This window comes from Pinus tabuliformis, chromosome Q (genome assembly GCF_031772625.1).
Source record: "Pinus tabuliformis cultivar Carrire ecotype Pingquan chromosome Q, CPIR1, whole genome shotgun sequence".
In the NCBI taxonomy this organism is placed as follows: Eukaryota; Viridiplantae; Streptophyta; class Pinopsida; order Pinales; family Pinaceae; genus Pinus; species Pinus tabuliformis.
The window spans coordinates 536,878,250-536,898,069 of NC_142296.1; the positions used below are offsets into that span (position 1 = coordinate 536,878,250).

The 19,820-nt window shown below is 35.5% G+C and overlaps 1 protein-coding gene across 3 annotated transcripts; it reads left to right on the top strand.

The window, feature by feature from the left end:
• Positions 1 to 2,570: 2,570 nt before the first annotated feature.
• Positions 2,571 to 15,291, top strand: LOC149220567 (ras-related protein RABA4d-like). Of its 3 annotated transcripts, none has more exons than XM_089384817.1 (3): positions 2,571 to 3,002; positions 3,252 to 3,542; positions 14,370 to 15,291. In XM_089384817.1, the coding sequence occupies exons 2-3, from the start codon at positions 3,316 to 3,318 to the stop codon at positions 14,809 to 14,811; spliced, it is 669 nt and encodes a 222-aa protein (XP_089240943.1). In that variant the 5' UTR covers positions 2,571 to 3,002; positions 3,252 to 3,315; the 3' UTR covers positions 14,812 to 15,291. The 3 variants fall into 3 exon arrangements, with proteins under 3 accessions (XP_089240943.1, XP_089240942.1, XP_089240944.1); XM_089384816.1 differs by having other exon boundaries at positions 3,315 to 3,542; XM_089384818.1 differs by lacking the exon at positions 2,571 to 3,002 and adding an exon at positions 3,030 to 3,192 and having other exon boundaries at positions 3,315 to 3,542.
• The last annotated feature ends 4,529 nt before the right edge of the window (positions 15,292 to 19,820 follow it).

Genomic DNA, 19,820 nt, shown 5'->3' on the forward strand with positions numbered 1-19,820 from the left:
AATTATATATATATATATATATATAAAAAAGGGGGGCCTCGCTGAAAAAGCTTTATATATTAACATTATTTACAATCTGTACAAACGATATGCTTACAAATCATTGCGTCACACTGACAGCAACCAACATAGTCAAACATATGATGCGAACCACATCCAGCATGTAGCGCGATGGGCAATATTGCTCTGTCCCAACCACCCGCGACACAACATGGATACAATATATATATATATATATGTGTGTGTGTGTGTCAAGTTTTACTAGCAAAATCAATTGAGGATGGGCCTCGTCAGAAAAGCTACTCAGGATCAAACATTATGAGGGGTGGTTGTGCCCTATGCTAGGGAGAAACGACATGATAAAAAATCTAGTTAGCTAAGAGTTGGTGAGGCCCTATATTATCTCTGGATGATTTTGACTGTTTAGATCAAACTTACAAAATCACAAACAACTTGACAAACTATATATATATATATATAATTAACCTAGTTATATATATATAAAATTAACCTTTCTCTATATTAATTTTTTATTTTATTTTATTTTTAAATATAAATCTCGACTAAAATACTAATTAACAAAATATTTTTTAAAAATAACTTTAATTTAAAATAACATTCTTTTTATTTAAAAATTAATATTAATAAAAATTTAAATCAAATTTGCATATAAATTTTTTATAATAGGTAAAACAATATATTTTGACATTTAATCTTTGTAATTTAACAAAAAGTTCATTTCATAAAGGAAAAGTAACTTTCATAAATGCACTAAACAAAAAGGTTAAATAGTTTTATATGGTTAATCTTTAGTTATATTTTGATATGTAATTTTTTAGTTTAAAAAGTTCAAATACTCAAAAATAATAATGCAAAAGTAACCCTTATAAAGGCATAAAGAAAAATATTAATATTTTATTATATAGTTTATTTTCATTAAACATATTTTGACAGTTTTCTTTTTTATACTTAACAAAAAGCTCGTCTACCAAGCTAGCAATGCAAGAGTAACCTTTCTAAATGCATTAAAAAATATTAAATATTTATACATGATTATGATAATTTTCTAATGGAAAAGTAAACTTTATAAATACATTAAAAAATGTTAAATATTTTTGTAAATATTTCTACATGATTATGATAATTTTCTAATGGAAAAGTAAACTTTATAAATACATTAAAAAATGTTAAATATTTTTGTATGATTTATCTTTAGAAGTATGATTTATCCTTAATTTTCTAATAGAAAATAACTTTTATAAATGCATTAAAAATCTAATAATTAATTAATTAATAATTTTAATATCATATATAAAAATAATATTGTTGAATTGAAGTTTTTGTGATCCATATCAAGTTTAAGAGAAATTCTTTGGCGTAAATCACAAGATAAATCATTTGTCGACGCTTTTCGAACTAATAAGTGTGATTCATCGTCAAAACAAGTTAGAAGAGAAAATGATAGTAACGCGTGGACAAATGATTTATTTTGTGATTTACGCAGAAGAATTTCTCTTAAAAATAATATTAATAAATATTTTCTCTTGAAATGATTTATCTTTTTTTAACATTGGTTAGTTGGAATGATCAATCTCTCTATTTAACACTGGTTGGTTGGAATGATCAGTGTCTCTATTTAACACTGTTTAATTGGAATGATCCATCTATCTATTTAACACACTGGGTAATTCGAAAGACATCTATTTAATCCGGATTGATTCCAAAAGCATTTATTTAATCATAGTTAATTTGAACCAGTTGACAAATGAATTTCTATAATTATAAAAAAAATTCTATGATTATCACCAAACAAAAAAACTATTGAAGATATGGAACCTAAATTCATGCACTAAAAATTTTAAATATCTTTAGATGATTTATCCTTAATTTTCTTTTAAAAATAAGGCTTATCCATCTCTATTTTAAAGCTTATCCATCTTTATCCTTAATTTAGCATATGGCCATTTAGCATATGCTATGGCCAGAGAAAGAACAAGGTTAACCTGACTCTCTGTTACAGTTTGATACACCGTCATTCCTAATCATTGAACACACTGCTCAGAGCTGAGCTGTTGTTATCTACCATCACTAAATTCCTTGGAATCTGCCGTTATAAATAGAAACTCTGCAGTCCTCTAATGACTATTTTGTTAGGGTTTCCGCTGGGCGTACCTTCTTCAGCTACAATGTAAACGATTAGACTTGCGCTTCATCAATTGACAAAATTAATGACAGCAGACATTTTAAATATTCAATTCGCAGTGCATTCCACACGGTGAGCAGGTGCATTAGCTGTAAAAAGTGCACAGACAGCTCAACACTACAGTTTATAAATTTATCGGTGAATCAAACCCCGCCGGAAGAATTACTGTTGCCGATCACCTACCAGGATTCAATCGTTCAAGTCGGCATGGCTGGCAGCAGGAATGCTCCGAGCGATTGTCCCTCGAAGTTGTTACAAACTAATTAATTCACTTTAGTTGTTATTTTTTAAATTGGTGGAGGGAAAGGCATGGGCCCTAAGGTTCTTGATTTTTTTCTCAAATAGATTACAAAAGATTACAAAAGAGGCTGTCATCCATTATTACTCAGGTACTCGAGTAATTCTCTTTCGGTTTTCCCGTGACATACGGCAGGATTTACTCTAATTTTTCACAGGAATTCTCAATCTCGCGGATTTTCTTAAGCAGCCGCAGATAGTTTCTGTCGCTGTACCGTCATGGCCATTTCAGAGTAGCACCGACTGTTCAGCTATCGGCAAGTACATGCTAAGCTCCACAGCATAATTTGGAGGATTTTGTGAAAAGGAGAAGATTTGGCGGAAATCACTCCAAATCTGGCCGGACTGAGTTCACAATGTGGAGTTGCGTGCCGTTGTCAGAATGATCGGGTTTATGTTTGCAGAACTGTGCTTACTTGGCAATTTCGGAGGTCGTCTGCTTATTTCGTCAGAGATATAGAGAGTTTTGACGAGACTTGGCATTCAGTTGTCGATTTCATAGGTTTGCTTGTCGTTACTTTAATTACGAACTGGTTTAACACTCTTCTCCGTTTTTACAAAAAAATGAGTTTTATTAGCTTCCTTGGCCCATAATTTCAAGGTTTTCATGAAATTTAGTCCGACCCTCGACAAACTTTTGAGGTTCTGATATTATTTTGTTGAAACTTGACCTTTTGTTGAAGGTTTTAGAGGTTTAATCTTTTCTCCTTTGTGAAAATTAAACATTCTTTTTCGTTTTTGACGAACTCAGGTTTTTATTTGCTTCTTGGTTAGAGGTTTTGATATTTGAGCTGAGTTGGGTTTTTGAGCGTAGGATGGCGAGTCCGTACGGAGATTACGATCAGAGAATTGATTACATGTTTAAGGTGGTAGTGATAGGAGACTCCGCGGTTGGAAAATCACAAATACTGTCTCGGTTTGCAAAGAATGAGTTCAGCTTGGACTCGAAATCAACCATTGGAGTCGAATTCCAGACGAGGACAGTCGCTATTGATAACAAGACTATCAAGACACAAATATGGGACACGGCTGGTCAAGAGAGGTTTGATATCTATAGAACTTTAATTTTATGTTTTGCCAGTTTTTTCGTGATCTTCATGATTATTTTGAGATTATTTGAAACATTATTGGAAGAAAACTTAAAAGCAATCTAATGGATTTGCAGGGTTTTAGTTTTAGTATAGTAGATTTTGATGATAGTAGTTCCATCATTTGACTAGAATAATCTTATTGCCTCAAAGGTTTCAAAGATTTTTTTGGCGTGAAAGCTTGAAGGCAGTCAGATAAAGTGCATATTTTATTCAGACAGAAGCATCAGACGTATATGCAAGATTTCATTCTTTCCGAAAAAAAATGTAGTTATTCAGCCAATTCATCCATTTTCATGTTATGCTGGACACCCTTTTACCTGTCTTTGCCCTTCAGATTCTACTGTTTGTCGAAAATGGGGGTTCTGTTCTGTTTGTATTCCTTGATTGTTTCAATTGTAAAGCAGTAAATACTAGTGTAACGGTACACATAAATGTTTATTCACCATATTTTACTCGGATAACCTGAGCTTTAGTGCTTTGTTCTGACCATTGCATTCAGACTTACAATGAACAAGAAAATGAAATTATCTCTGCATATCTTTTGAAATGCAGTCTCATTAGCCTAAAAATCTTTGGCGAAAGAAGCTGACCGGCTGTTATCTTGTGTTGAAATGCCTACTGCTCTCAATAATCTAGTATTTGTTTGGGGAAACCCCTCATCAACCACAATCTGTGGAATATGCTAGAAAACGAAACGTTATTTTACTGTTCAAGCATTATCTATGTACTATAATGCCCAGCACGATCTATCTTCCATATGACGAAAGTTTTAGATAGACAGCTCTTCATCTTGGAGATGTCATTCCAAATTTTCTTCATCCATATTTCATTTCTCATCTTTTAAAAAGGCATTTTTAATGTCTAATTTCCGATCTCTGATGGGTATCTATTTGTTCTTCAATCTGATCCCTACACGCAGTTTCCTAAATTTCAGAAGAGTGAAAACCATTACTATTTGTCTCAGAATCAAATACAGTCTTTCTGTGAACGAGCACTGAAGTGCGTGTTTAACGTTTAATATATCAATTATTTCATTTGGATATTTGGTTTGACCTTTGTCTTTTCACAGATACAATATTTCATATCAGGAATATATAAATTCTTTCCATTATATCAAAGTTCATATGTTACTGGCCTGAATTGAACCTGGGTGGGGAGGTTTCCTTTCATTTCTTTCTTCCAACCAAGCGCTTGAGATAACATCCATTGACATTGTAGGTCTTTGACCTGATCTCATTGTAGATTATTTTAACTCCAGGGTTGTTATATTCTTTCTGAACTCTGGTTTATTAAGTATATAAGGAAATCAAATTAAAAGATGCACAATTCTCATGTTGTTACATCTTCAAAAAGACTTACACTTTCGGATTCAGCCGGACCAGGAACATGCTCATGAATAGAGACCACCTCCTATTGAATGAGTTAACCGGAAGAGGGTCCCCTCTGAACTAGAAATGTAAATTGGGGAGGAGGTATAAATGTTGAGTTGAGTTGCCCATTGGTAAGGTAAATTGCTCAAATGAAGAATTCTTTAACCTGTACACTGAAATTGTTGAACTACGGGGATCCAAATTGGAGAGGAGGTATAAGTGTTGACATGTTGCTTTGCTCCATGAGAGGTCCACACATGCTGCTTCTGAACTTTGTGATGCCCTGGTTAGGTGGTTAATGCAGAGGCTTTAAACATCCAATGATGCCCCAGTTAACATGTGTCTCCGAGGGCCCCCCGGTATCATCCACTGAGAATTGAACCTAGGCAACAGAGGTAAACTCCCACTGATTTACCGCTAAACCACAGCTCAGCCCACTTGGATTTGGATAATTGATGCCTAGAATTGACGAGCGAAGGAACTACATCATATTGGGTTCTATGCCTGGATGTAGTGATGCTGTAGGCTCATTATGTGCCCAGTTTCAGCTGTATGATACATAGTGTTGAAATAACAACTAGAGCTGTCTAGACACTGCCGCTCGTTAAGTTGCTAATGTTGGCAGATTCATGTGCATATGCAAAACTTAGTATGATGTTATGTCTGGAGGGATCTGACCAGTTTCGCTTGATAAAAATGGCAATGTTGTATTAAAAGAAATAAAACCCACTGGTCAGCTCTACGAAAGAGAGTCTGAACCAGGAGAGTCTGGCTCTGCAGAACGCTCTACATTGCTCATGTACATTACACAATATATAGTAATCACAGATTTAGGGAAGTTAGAACCATAACCTAAAAAATAGAAACTAATTCCTATCGTGAGGTTTTGTGAACCAACTCACTATTCTAAGATATTCTCCATTATCTCTAACACTCCCCTTTAATGGAGAAGGGGTTCACAAATATGTCTAACATCTCTCTAAACATGTCAAACTTGATTTTTCCAAGAGGCTTAGTGAAAATATCAGCAACATTATCACATGTATTACAATATACCAAATGGATTTCTTTTGATTGCACTTTCTCCCTGACAAAGTGGAATTGTGTATCAATATGTTTAGTGTTTTTGTGGAACACCGGATTATTAGCTAGTTTGATTGAACTCTGATTTTCGCATCTGATTGTTGTTGTGTCTATCTGTTCTTCCCCGACATCTTGGAGAAGTCTTCGCAACCAAACTGCCTCACACGTTGCTGCACACATGGCTTGATACTCTGCTTCCGTTGAGGACAAGGAGACTGTGTTCTGCTTCTTGCTGCTCCATGTGATCACCCCGGATCCAATGCTGAATGCATAACCTGTTATGGATCTGCGATCATCTAAATTTCCAGCCCAATCTGAATCTGCAAATCCTGTCAATCTAACATCAGAAGAGTCAGTGTAAATAATACCGTAATCTACAGTACCTTGTAGATACCTCAAAACACTTTTCGTTGCATTCCAATGGCTTTCAAGTGGCTTGGACATATATTGGCTTAGCACACTGACTGCATAAGACAAATCTGGTCTAGTGGTGGTTAAGTAGATTAAACTCCCAACCAGCGGTCTGTAAAGTGTTGCATCTACATCCTTTGAGCCATCTTCACTCTGCAGTTTGATGCTCTGTTGTAATGGTACTGTTGCAGGCTTACATTGATCCATCCTAAATCTCTCTAATAGGCCTTTGACATACTTTCCTTGGGACAAAAATGTTTTTCCTGAATCTCTCTAGATTTCAAGACCCAAACAGTATCTTAATTCACCAAGGTGTTTCATTTCGAATACTTGTGACATCTGTTGCTTGATTTTTTTGATCAAATATGTAGCATCTCCTGTAATGATCAAATCGTCTACATATAGAGAAATCATCACTGTGCGCCCTTGTTCATCTTGCATGGTGTAAAGATTAGGGTCATTTTTGCTTTTGTTGTAGCCAAATTGTAGAAAAAATGAATCAATATTTTCATACCAAGACCTGGGTGCTTGCTTTAGTCCATAAAGTGCTTTCTTCAATCTACAGACTAAATGTTCTTTCCCTTTCTAGACAAACCCTTTAGGTTGCTCTAAATAAACCTCCTCTTTTAGTTCTCCATTTAAAAATGCAGACTTTACATCTAGTTGGTGTATCATCCAATGTTTCTTAGTAGCTAAAGCAATTAACATTTTGATAGTGTTTAGTTTAGCTACAGGGCGAAGATTTTTTCATAGTCTATACCTTCTTTTTGTGAATACCCCTTTGCTACCAATCTAGCTTTTAATTTTTCTATGGTTCCATCTGCATTAATCTTCGGTTTGTATAACCATTTACAACCTATGGTTTGTTTTCCTTTAGGAAGTTCAACTAGTTCCCAAGTGTTGTTCCTGATTATTGATTCATATTCCTGTTCCATGGCTGTTTTCCATTCTCTACATTCATTTGCTTCTTTATAACTAGAAGGTTCAACCACATTCATCATACTAGTTATAAAAGCATTTTCCCTATATCTTGCAGGCAATTGAGCTTTCCTACCTGATCTCCTGAGAGGTGGGGTAGCTTCAAACCTTGTTTGATCATTATTTTCTTCCTGCTGCTGTTGCTGTTCATCTTTTGCTTTTGTCTGTTGCTGATCTTGATTGTTTTCTGCTTTTTCTTCCACCAAGTATGAAATATCCCATTCCTCATTGTGCTTATCAGATTTTTCATGATCCTGCTCATGGAATATGACATCTCTACTAACAAAAATCTTGTGAGTAGAGGGATTAAATAATCTATAAGCTTTATATTGTGAACAATATCCTATAAAAGTACATCTGATGGCTTTCGAATGTAGTTTTATTCTATCTTCCTTTGGAATATGGGCAAATGCTTTAGATTCAAATACTCTCAAGTGTTTTACTGCAGGCTTAAATCCATATTATGCTTCATAAGGAGTTTTAAACTCAAGACTCTTTGTAGGACTCCTATTTTTCAAATAAACTGCAGTATTCACTGCTTCAGCCCAAAAACCATTCGAAAGATTCTTACCTTTCAACATGCTCCTAGCACATTCCACTAGTGTTCTGTTCTTTTTTCAGTTACTCCATTTCGCTGTACAATACCTGATAAGCTCATCTGTCCTATATTCTCCCCCTTGATCGGACCGGATAATTTTTGTCTGTTTCTCTGTTTGCCTTTCAATCATGTTTTTGAATTGCTTAAAGTATTCAAATGCATGACTCTTCTTACTCAAGAAATATACCCAAGAAAACTTTGTGCAGTCATCAATAAACAGTGAAAAATATAGTGCACCTCCTAATGATTTTGTTTGCATGGGTCCACACAGGTCTGTATGCACTAATTCAAGTATATCTCTTTGTTTCTTTTCTACTCGAACAGGGAATTCTTCTCTATGCATTTTTCCTAATGTACACGCATCACAATCATTATGTACTTGCTTTAGCATAGGAAGATCTCTTACCATTTCCTTCTTCTGTAGTAACAACAAATCATTGTAGTTGATATGACCAAATCTCTGATGCCATAGCTCTTCTGTAGTCAAACTCGCAGCCGTCAAGGCTCGAACTGGTGTAGGTCTTACATCTAACTTGTACAGACCTCCTGTTCAGATTCCTGTAGCAATTGTCTTCATGCCATCTAGCAGATCTTTAATATAACAGTTAGATTTAAAAAATTCAACTTTAAGATCTTGATCTGTGATCATGGATACAAAATCAAGTTCTTTGTTACACCGGGCACATACATGACATTATGAATTTGTTTTACATTACCATTAGGTAAAATGACATAAATTTCCCACATCCTTTGATCTGATGACTTCTATCATCACCTAGGTAAATTTGTGCTCTTTCGCTGATTTCTTTAAAATCTTCGAACCAATGCTTATTCCCTGTCATATGTGTTGATGCTCCCGAATCTATGTTATGAAACTAACTCACAAAAAGATAGAGAAGAGAGATCAATGCCTTAGAATTCAGCCTCTTCGAGGGGGCAACCTCCTTTACATTACACAAATGAACAATTCTTGGATGATTCAAATGACAAAACCTCCTTTCTATATATAGGAGTCTAAGGAGTCACAATATAACCCAACCAACCTAACAATAATAATATAAAGCCACAAAAATAACAATAGAGGGATTCTATGGGGCATAGTAATAACAATATGGGGACAATAGGGGCACAACAATATTAATAAGGGATACAACTACAATAATAATGGGGTAATCACTAGTATTATAGGGACTCAACATGCCCCTCTCCTTCAAAAAAGTGTTGTCCTCAACGCTTGAGTGGTTCTGGATGCTTCTGTATAAAATTCTCATCCTCCCATGTGGAATCTTCAGCAGATAAGTTTTTCCACTTGATAAGATACTCCGAAATTGATTGATTTCGTAATTGTCGAGTTCTTGTTTCTGTGACTACTTCTGGTTCCAATATAATTTTTCCTTTGTCGTCAAGTTCTGGCAATATTGTTTGAACTAGGAGCTTGTCGCCTATAACCTTCTTTAAACATGAAACATGGAAAACTGGGTGCAATCGAGACGCTGCAGGAAGCTCCAATTTGTATGCCATAGTACCAATCTTTTGCAACACCTTGTATGGACCATAATACTTTGGTGATAATTTATTATCCTTCTTAGCTTGCTTGAGGGACATTTGCTTATATGGTTGTAGCCGTAGGAATACACAATCACCTACATCAAAACTTCTTTCGCTGTGATGTTGATCTGCCTATTGTTTCATTCTATTCTATGCCAACACGAGGTTATCCTTTAAGAGTTGGAGGACTTGTTGTTGATGTTCGATGTGATGTTCCACTGCTTGAACCTTAGAATTTTCTCTTAAATATGATGTGATGGATGGTGGCTGATATCCATAAAGTGCCATAAATGGGGTCATTTTTGTCGCTGTATGGAAGGAAGTGTTATACCACCATTCAGCCAGAGGCAACCATTTGACCCATTGTGTCTGTTTATCAGATACAAAGCAACGAAGATATCCTTCCAAACATTTGTTTACTATCTCAGTTTGCCCATCAGATTGAGGATGATAAGATGAGCTATGAGCTAACTGAGTACCAAGACAAGAAAATAATTCTGTCCAAAAATTTCCAGTGAAAATGGGATCTCTGTCACTTACAATAATCTTTGGGTTTCCATGTAGCTTTTGAATTGTTTCCATAAATGCAGTAGAAACTGTACTGGCTTTAAATGGATGTGATAATGTACAAAAGTGTGCATACTTGGTAAGTCTGTCAATTACCACCATGATGACACTCTTTCCCTCAGACTTGGGTAAACCTGTGATAAAATCCATTGAAACCTCCTCCCAATGTTGGCTTGGAATGGATAAAGGTTGTAATAGACCCAGTGTTTTAATTGTTTCAACTTTATTTTGTTGGCAAACCAAACATTCCGCTACAAACTTTTGAATATCTGATTTAAGGCCCTCCCAAAAAAATTCCTTCTTAACCCTATGGTAAGTTTTTAAAAATCCTGAGTGTCCTCCTAAGGGAGAAGTGTGCAATTCCATAAGAATCTTTTGTTTTAGTTGGGAATTCTTACAAAGGTATAAGTGATCTTTGTACTATAACGAATCATTTTGCTAGCTAAATGTATCAGACGTACTGGAGTCTTGTTGTAACTTTCGAATAAGTGCCCACACTTCTTCATCGTTCTTCCATTCCTCCCTTGCTTCGTTTATCCAATCTGGTTGGATAATAGAAATGGCGCACAACAATGCTTCCACATCCTCATCCTTTCTTGAGAGTGCATCTGCCACCACATCTTGCTTCCCTTTTTTGTAGATGATTTCAAAGTCATAACCCAACATCTTTGTGACCCACTTTTGTTGCTCTTCAAAGGATAATCTTTGTTCTAAAAAGTATTTAAGGCTATCATGATCCGTTTTTACCTTGAAGTGTCTTCCCATTAGGTAGGGTCACCATTTCTTAAGTGCATGGAGTATTGCCAACATTTCCTTCTCATAAATAGCTTTGTGTAAAAACTTTCCCTTGATTGGACGACTTTCAAAAGCAATGGGTCTTTCATTTTGCATTAAAACAACACCAATTCCATTTCTTGAAGCATCACATTTCACAATAAAGGTTTTTGTGAAGTCTGGTGTAGCTAAGACCGGTGCTTGGCACATTGCTTCTTTAAGATGCTCGAAGGCCTTTGTTGCTTCTGGAGTCCATGAAAATGCATCTTTCTTCAATAATGTTGTTAAAGGTGCTGCTATTCTCCCATAATTCTTAACAAACTTGCGATAATACCCTGTCAACCCGAGAAATCCTCGTAGATGCTTTATGGATGTGGGGATTTTCCATTCCTTAATGGCTTTAATTTTGCTAGGGTTTATCTTAATTCCTTCATGAGATACAATATGACCCAGATATTCCACCTCTTGTACTCCAAAGAAACATTTGGGTCTTTTTGCATATAATTGTTTCTCCTCCAATAGTTGTAGCACCCTGTCAACATGTTCAACATGATTCTTCCAAGACTTGCTGTAGATTAATAGTATATCATCAAAAAATACTAACACAAATTTTCTAAGAAATGGTTTGAAAATGGAATTCATCAAACCTTGAAATGTTGAAGGTGCATTGGTAAGGCCAAAAGGCATGACCAAAAATTCATAATGACCCTCATGAGTTCTAAACGTTGTTTTCAGAATGTCTTCAATCTTCATTTTGATTTGATGATATCCTGAACGAAGATCCAACTTGGTGAAGTAAATTGATCCATGCAATTCATCCAGTAATTCATCAATGACAGGAATGGGAAACTTATCTTTAATAGTGAGCTTGCTGAGCTCCCTATAATCGGGACACATGCGCCATGATCCATCCTTCTTGTGCACCAATACTACTGGAGCAGAGAAAGAACTTTGACTCGGTTGAATTATACCAGCCTCTACCATTTCTGCAACCATACGTTCAATTTCACTCTTTTGGGCATAGGGATATCTGTACGGCTTGATGTTTGGAAGAACACTTCCTGGAATTAGATGAATAGCATGATCATGATCACAAATAGGTGGGAGACCTTTGGGAGTCTCAAATACCTTGGAATGATTGTCCAAGACTTTTTGGAGATCTAGAGAAATAGATGATTTCGATGTGGAAACATCTAGTGAACATAATTGTGCAATTACACCTCGTTGTTCATTTTTTAGAAGCTTTGTCATACCGTTAGAGCTTCTGAAATGTCGTAGGTTGTCGCAGGTTGTCTGGAGGCTTCTGAAACGTTGCAGAAAAAAAGTTATAGCGAAAATGCCACGATGACCTGTTTGGAGCAGCGAAACCCTAGAATCCAAAGCTCTGATACCAAATGTTATGAAATCAACTCACAAAAAGATAGAAAAGAGAGATCAACGCCTTAGAATTCAGCCTCTTCGAGGGGGCAACCTCCTTTACATTACACAAATGAGCAATTCTTGGATGATTCAAATGACAAAACCTCCTTTCTATATATAGGAGTCTAAGGAGTCACAATATAACCCAGCCGACCTAACAATAATAATATAAAGCCACAAAAATAACAATAGAGAGATTCTATGGGGCACAGTAATAACAATATGGGGACAATAGGGGCACAACAATATTAATAAGGGATACAACTACAATAGTAATGGGGTAATCACTAGTATTATAGGGACCCAACAATTTACATACCAGATATCTGCGTCAACATTCTCATCAAAATCTGCCATTAACACTCTGAAATTCTGCACATGATTTTCATTTGCGAGATAACCTGCATGTTGTTTCTGCTTCTGCTGTTCTTCATGATATTTCTTCTTCTGATACTCTCTGGCAATATGACCAAGTTTTCCGCAATAAAAACATTTAATTTCAGAGTTGTTTCTATTTGGATGCATACCTTGGGTCTGATTCGGTCTTTTCTGTGAATGTCCTCCGTTTTGCTGTTGCGGATTTCTTTTCCCTTTGAAGAAGTTTTTCTTCGCCATCAATGCAAGATTGGCACTCTGGGGCTTCAGAGTCGATCTTCTTTCTTCTTCTTGCATCAGTATTCCTGTCAGCTCTTCAAATTTCGGGATCTTCTCTCTTGCATTTATCCCAGTGATGAACGTTTGATAGTCATTTGTCACACCATTCATTGTAATGGTTACAAGATCTGTATCTGCAACCGCCTCGCCAATGTCTGACAGTTTGTTCTTCAGATCCTTGATCCTTGCTATGAATGAAGCAACTGTTTCATTCTCCTCCATCTTCAGGGATAGGATCTTGCTCTTCAGGAACAAAAGACGATTTGTATTCCTGATCTCATACAAATCCTTCAGAATTCCCCAGATCTCGTTAGCTGTCTTACACTCTCTGATGTGTGGTATGATGCTGTCTTTCACTGACATCTTCAGTAGCGTCCTTGCTTTACCCTCACGCTTCTCCCAATCTGGGACTGTTGCAGATCCAGCTGTTGGCTTCTGTTCATCCCCATTTGCAATCATCCAAGCACTCTACACTTCTAGCAGAGTCTGCATCTTGAATTTCCAATTTGCATAATTGGAACCATCGAGCTTGTTATGCTCATTCAAGCATGCTTCAAACATATTATTATTCATCTTGGCGATTTAGACAAAAAAAAATTCGACAGGTAAAAGAAGATGTTAGATTTACCCCAGATCTGTGACAAAGACAGATCACTGATCTTCAATGTTGTTTGATCTCGCAGCACACTGGCAGATCATCGTGGTTTCCTTCACAGCATCTAGACAACCTTCTGTTGGCAGCGTCTGTACCCTTCTTTAGGATGCAGCGTTCTCTCGGAGCCTTTTTTTGTTGTTTACACGATCGTCGCAGATGTACATCACTTATCTGAGACGTTGTCGCAGGTGTACACCACTTATCTGCGACGTCGTCGCAGCTATACACCCAATATCTGAGACGGTGATGTTAAGTATGATTTAGTAATCGTCGCGTTTATTCTTCTGAAATCTGCGACGATTTCGGTTTAGTCGCACCCTCCTCTTAGCATACAGGTTCCTTAGCCCTGACGCTCTGATACTATGATAAAAATGGCAATGTTGTATTAAAAGAAATAAAACCCACTGGTCAGCTCTATGAAAGAGAGCTGCAGAACGCTCTACATTGCTCTTGTACATTACACAATATATAGTAATCACAGATTTAGGGAAGTTAGAGCCATAACCTAAAAATAGAAAGTAATTCCTATCGTGAGGATTTGTCAACCAACTCACTGTTTTAAAATATTCTCCATTATCTCTAACATCGCTGTATAGGTTGAGGAAAAGTCAGCAGCTCACTATGTTTAATGCTCTGAAGCTTTGACGCTGTAAACTAAAGTGCTTTTATGTAATGGTTGCTTGGTATTTACAATTTCTTTTGTTCTTTCCATTGTGAACAGATACAGGGCAGTTACAAGTGCTTACTACAGGGGTGCTCTTGGGGCAATGTTGGTGTACGACATAACCAAGCGCCAGAGCTTCGACCATGTGGCCAGGTGGCTTGAGGAGTTGAGAGGCCATGCCGACAACAATATTGTTATCATGCTGATTGGCAACAAATGTGACCTTCGTGATATGCGTGCTGTGCCTGAAGAAGATGCAAAAGAATTTGCACAGAGGGAAGGTCTTTTCTTCTTTGAAACATCGGCGCTGGAGGCAATTAATGTGGAGATGGCCTTTATAACAGCTCTGACTGAAATTTATCGGATAGTAAGCAGAAAGGCTCTCACAGCAAATGAGGATGAAAGGAATGGGAATGCGGCTGCATTAACTGGCACTAAAATCTCTCTATCAAGCCCAGAGCAGTCTGTGATGCCTGTGAAGAAAAAGAGCTGTTGTTGATCATCTTTATTGTTTATCGTTTCACTCTGTTTGGCAATGACATGATCCCTTTTGTAAAATCGATTTGCAGTTTTCAGTCATCCTAAACTGCAGGTCTACTTCTGAGAGTTGTTGAAACCCGTTTAGATTCTAAAATTTCGTTGCCGAAGCATATCTTTGCATCCATGTATTTACAGTATAAGAGATTTTCTCTGCATTCTGATTTGATATCTTGAATATTTTACAGCGTTTCACTGGTATCAAAATGGAAGCCCATATCTGTAATTAGTTTAGCATTTTCTCAGTCTCTGGCTGAAGGGGTCACATACATTGCTCATTCCTACTGCCTACCAATGGAATTGCAAGATCTCCTCTCGTACAAAATGTCACACGTTCTCCGTTGTGAGATCCATGTGTGGAAGTTTTGCCATCACAAATATATTTATATGTATTTAATTATTTTGTTATTTGTCATCTGTATAAATGGTATTTCATGTGTGATATATGGACCCACAAAAATTTAGTTTGCTCTTGATCATCTATTATGAATGGTGTTTCATGATATTAACCCAGAAATATAGCCGATGCTTGATTGTGGATTACAGTATAGGAAAGGAATTAATACATTATATCTTTCTGAAGAGCGGAAAGTACTGCACCTACAGCTACAAGTCCTGGTTGAAGAAGAAATCTCAAAGCCAGTGCAGATGGAAGGAATAGCCGACAACCTAACATTGTCGCAGTCAATCGGCGCAAAGGTACCACTAGTCAGATAGATATTATTATAAACTGTTGTGTTCTTTCGTATGCAGAGCCACTTGCCAAAATTCTATTTTTTTATTGTATATATATGGGGGTAATTTTGTTTCAAATTCAAAAGATGTTTCAATATATTTGTGAATGGTATTTTAGTGACTTCATACTCATACTAGCACACTTCATTTATGGATTTGAATTGAGTACTTGTGAATTTAAAACGAGTGAAAACCCCAGTAATATTATTAGTTGAGTTAAGTTCCCTTTTTTCCTGTTAGTTCATTGAGTTATGGTTGAGGAATGATTTGGGATAGTGGCTAAGGAGAAGATTTCGGTTTAACTTTCAGTGGGTTTACCCTTCACTATATATGTGGATCGTTGGTGTTAATGTAACACTATTCAATTGAATTGATTACATTGATTACAGTGACTAGTGACTCTGATTTTGTTAGGGATGGTACCACTTGATATGTTGATAATGATGATGACATGTGGACAGCTTGAGTGGGTTTGATAGTTAAGAGTGTGTTTTTTTTAAGAGGTTACAGGTTCAAAACCATAGGGGTAGAGTATGTATGCCTTGGCAGACTTAGTTGTCAAATAGTTGGGCGGGGTGGGTCCCTTGTCCGACAAACAAGGGGGTCTCATACACCAATTTGGTGTCTGGCTTGGCTATGACCTTAAAATTGGATAATAGTAATAATTGTAATTGCATGAAGGTTAAGGAGTTTTTAATTTAAAAGATAATAGTTTATTTCTCTCTATATATTTTTGTCCCACAAACAAGGGGTCTCATACACCAATTTGATGTCTGGATTGGCTGTGACTTTAAAATTGGATAATAATAATAATTGTAATTGCAACAAGGTTAAAGAGTTTTTAATTTAAACAATAATGGTTTATATTTCTCTCTATATATTTTTCGAAATTAAATTGCAGAAAATCTTTGTGTACTTTTCTGTGTTAATTAAAATTTATATATAGGTTTTCCCACTGGAAAAAAAGGTATGTAGAGCCACAGCTCAGACTTAAAAAAAGATTGTTACATACTTCAGATTGTTACGTACTTGTTGTGTAGAGATGTGCTCTCCAGCCCAGTACATAAGAGATGTTGAATTTTGACTTGGCCCAAATACAAAATAAAAATAAAATAAAATAGTAATTAAAATAAAATTGAGGTGAAATAGTCAATTTATTGTTAGGGGCTCTAGGTTTTGATAACCCATGGTTTTTCCAATGATATTTTTATGCAAGAAGATATATATACTAGTCTAGATCCATATTAACTTCAGATCTACCAAGCTCCCAGAGAGATCAAATGCTTTGAGGTGTAAAACTTCTATTAGAATGAAAAGAGATTTGATCACTCTAGACGCTTGGTATATTTGGAGTTAAAATAGATCTAAGCCAAAAAAAAAAAAGTGATTCCCACTTAAATGATCTAATAAATTATGGTTACCAATTTGAAGTGGAGTAACTGAAATACTTAATTATCCCAACGTACTTACTCACTTAAATTATCCCATTTTCAACATCAATAAAATTTTTGAGTATGTATAAAAGTTTGTAAATTATCCCATTTTCAACATCAATAAAATTTGAGTATGTATAAAAGTTTGGAAAATATAGTGATTGATGGTTCAAATTGCAATTTGATTGATTTCGGTCCAACCAGAGACAACATAATACCCTTTTCAGTATTGGAAATTTTTTGAAGCTTGAAATTTTCATGAGACAACATAATACCCTTTCTTGAAATTTTCATGATAAAAAATATTTCTGGGGGTAAAGAGGTGATTTGTCTAATCTTTGTCCCAGCTGTTACATCATCTGACAGTACCTTGAGCATCCATATCAAATATATTAACTCCATCTTAAAATTATAAAATGTTTTTACATTTTAATTGTATCTTAAAGTGATCATAGCTCGAGGATCCAAATTAAATATTTTAACCCCACATAAAAGGTTAAAAATCTAAAACAGTTTAGTGGTGTGTTTTCACAGGCGACATTCACAACCCAAACACACTGCGTTGAAAGGAAATTCTCTAGAGAGTCGAGATTTGTTTTATTGTTAAATAATTAATATCTAGGTGTTGATCCACTAAAAGCTTTTACTCTTGACCGGCTCAGCTTTTTGGGGGAATATTTGATTGAGTTTAAAATACTCGCTTTTAAGTCTCCTTTGAAATTGTAGAATTTATAAAGTCACTTGAAATATGAATTAGTTGATGTTTTAATTTAAAAATAAAATGAAATATATAAAGAAATATTTATATTATTTCGTAATTTAAATGTTCTAATCAATTAGAAATATGATTGATAGATTGTTAGCTTATTTGCTGGTGTGTTACTTGAAAATTCAAAGAAACAAGTAAAAGAAGTATAAACTATATATTTATATTATGAAAAATTTATAATAAAGATTTATATACTATTTTTTTTTATAAAATTAAAATTAAAATTAAAAAAGAGGAAACACAGAGTATTAATTTATGGTATAGAGATCAACATCAAGAGTGGTTGGTGTTTGTTTTTATGGATAACAATATGTTTGAGAGGGTTGTGTTTGTTTTTATGGATAACAATATGTTTGAGAGGGTTCTGAGATGAATGATTGGAAGGTTTGGAGTAGATTTCCTTGTTTTGAAGTCAGATTTCAACAATTTGTTGTAAAACTTCATCCCTCATTTCATCTTGTAGAATTTTCCCCACCTTTGTTTTGATATGGCAATAGAGTCCTACAAACTTCCAAAACATAATATCTCTAACACATGAACTTCCACTGTCCAATATTCAATTACCTGATTTGTCATTGATGACCTGGTGGTGAATGGTGCTCCATTGATGTCCCAATCGTGAATGATGCTCTCTTATGTTTAAACCTTGGCTTTCATAGTTACCGTTTATTATTTGATATAGGGGAAGGGGGAAGATTTGCAAACACAAAGAATAACTATTTGTTCTTTGATACGGAGGGAGGGGAAGATTTGCCAACACAAAGAAAAACAAAAAGAAGAGTTGAGATAACAAAGCTGAAATAAGGGTGCCATCTACCTCTAATTGTTAGCAAATACAATCTACATTGATACTGATTGATCATATTGAAAACAAAAATGAGATTGCTTGCAATCATGTCTTAAGTACCCACCTTCTATTATTTTACATAATGACTTCTACTCATATTTCTCAACTATATTACCCACTACATCTAATGACATAGACATCATACTACCACTTTTCCACTGAAAAACATACTTTTATTCAAGAGAACAAAAAGTATAATTTGGTTACATAGACAAAACCTGAAAAGTCCCACAAGGCTGGAAGAAAAACAACACTAACATATAACACCTTTAGGCCTAAAAAGAGTGCTGGCAAACTGCAGACAACTCATCTAAAAGAGACAAAATAAACCTTGGAATAGACATAAAACATACACAATACAAAAATATAATAATTACAGGCCACAAAGGAGTGCCCACTAATGTATTAGACACAATTGGTAGAAACTTTTGTGGAGAGTTGAAATGCCTATTTCATGCAAGGTGGATCAGTAATTTCGACTCTGTCCTTATCCTCTTCAGAATCAGCTTGTATTTCTTCTTCGAATAGCCTATATAAATATTGCCATGAGAGGGTGTTCCCTTCAATTTTAAATGTTGTATAAGAAAATATCCCCGCCTTTGGGCTCTTGGCATCTAAGTCCTCCATTTGCAAGGTCTGTGTGACAAATTTACGTATTTTCTTGGTATTTTCCCCATGGCATGCATTGTGGATGAGGAAGCTCTATGTGGAACCTAAAAGAAAAAAGGAAGTGATAAGCAATAATCACAAATGAAATCTCCAAGCGAACTAATTGCGTTTAGATGAAGCCAGAGGTTCATTTAAGGATTTAATGCCAATTGCGTGCAAAAACAACCTAATTTTTGCTTCATAGAATGGAGAATTAACAACACGATAAGACTGACATTTAAATGAGCTTCATCAGTGCATATTCTAATTGTTATATTAACCACTAATCATTTTATTAATGATTTATTAACTCGATTTAATTAGGGGTTAATTATAATCCTTGGTTTCATGGCCTTGGGTGTGTGTGGAATCATGTTATGAGTAAGGGTCGGGGGTCTAGGAATAGGATGACGTGGTAGTTTATGGTGCCAATCTTACGTGATCGTTTGTTCATGTGGGATACTTGTGATGCATGGCATGGCCATTAAACAAAGGAAAGGTTAAAAAGGAAGAAAGTAAGACACGGATGGGATGTAAAC

What these genes read in the sequence shown, in the direction of transcription:
- LOC149220567 (XM_089384817.1), top strand. Translation starts at nt 3,316, where the DNA reads ATGGCGAGTCCGTACGGAGATTACGATCAGAGAATTGATTACATGTTT. An exon ending in GACACGGCTGGTCAAGAGAG is followed by an intron (nt 3,543 to 14,369) that starts GTTTGATATCTA and finishes CATTGTGAACAG; the next exon opens with ATACAGGGCAGTTACAAGTG.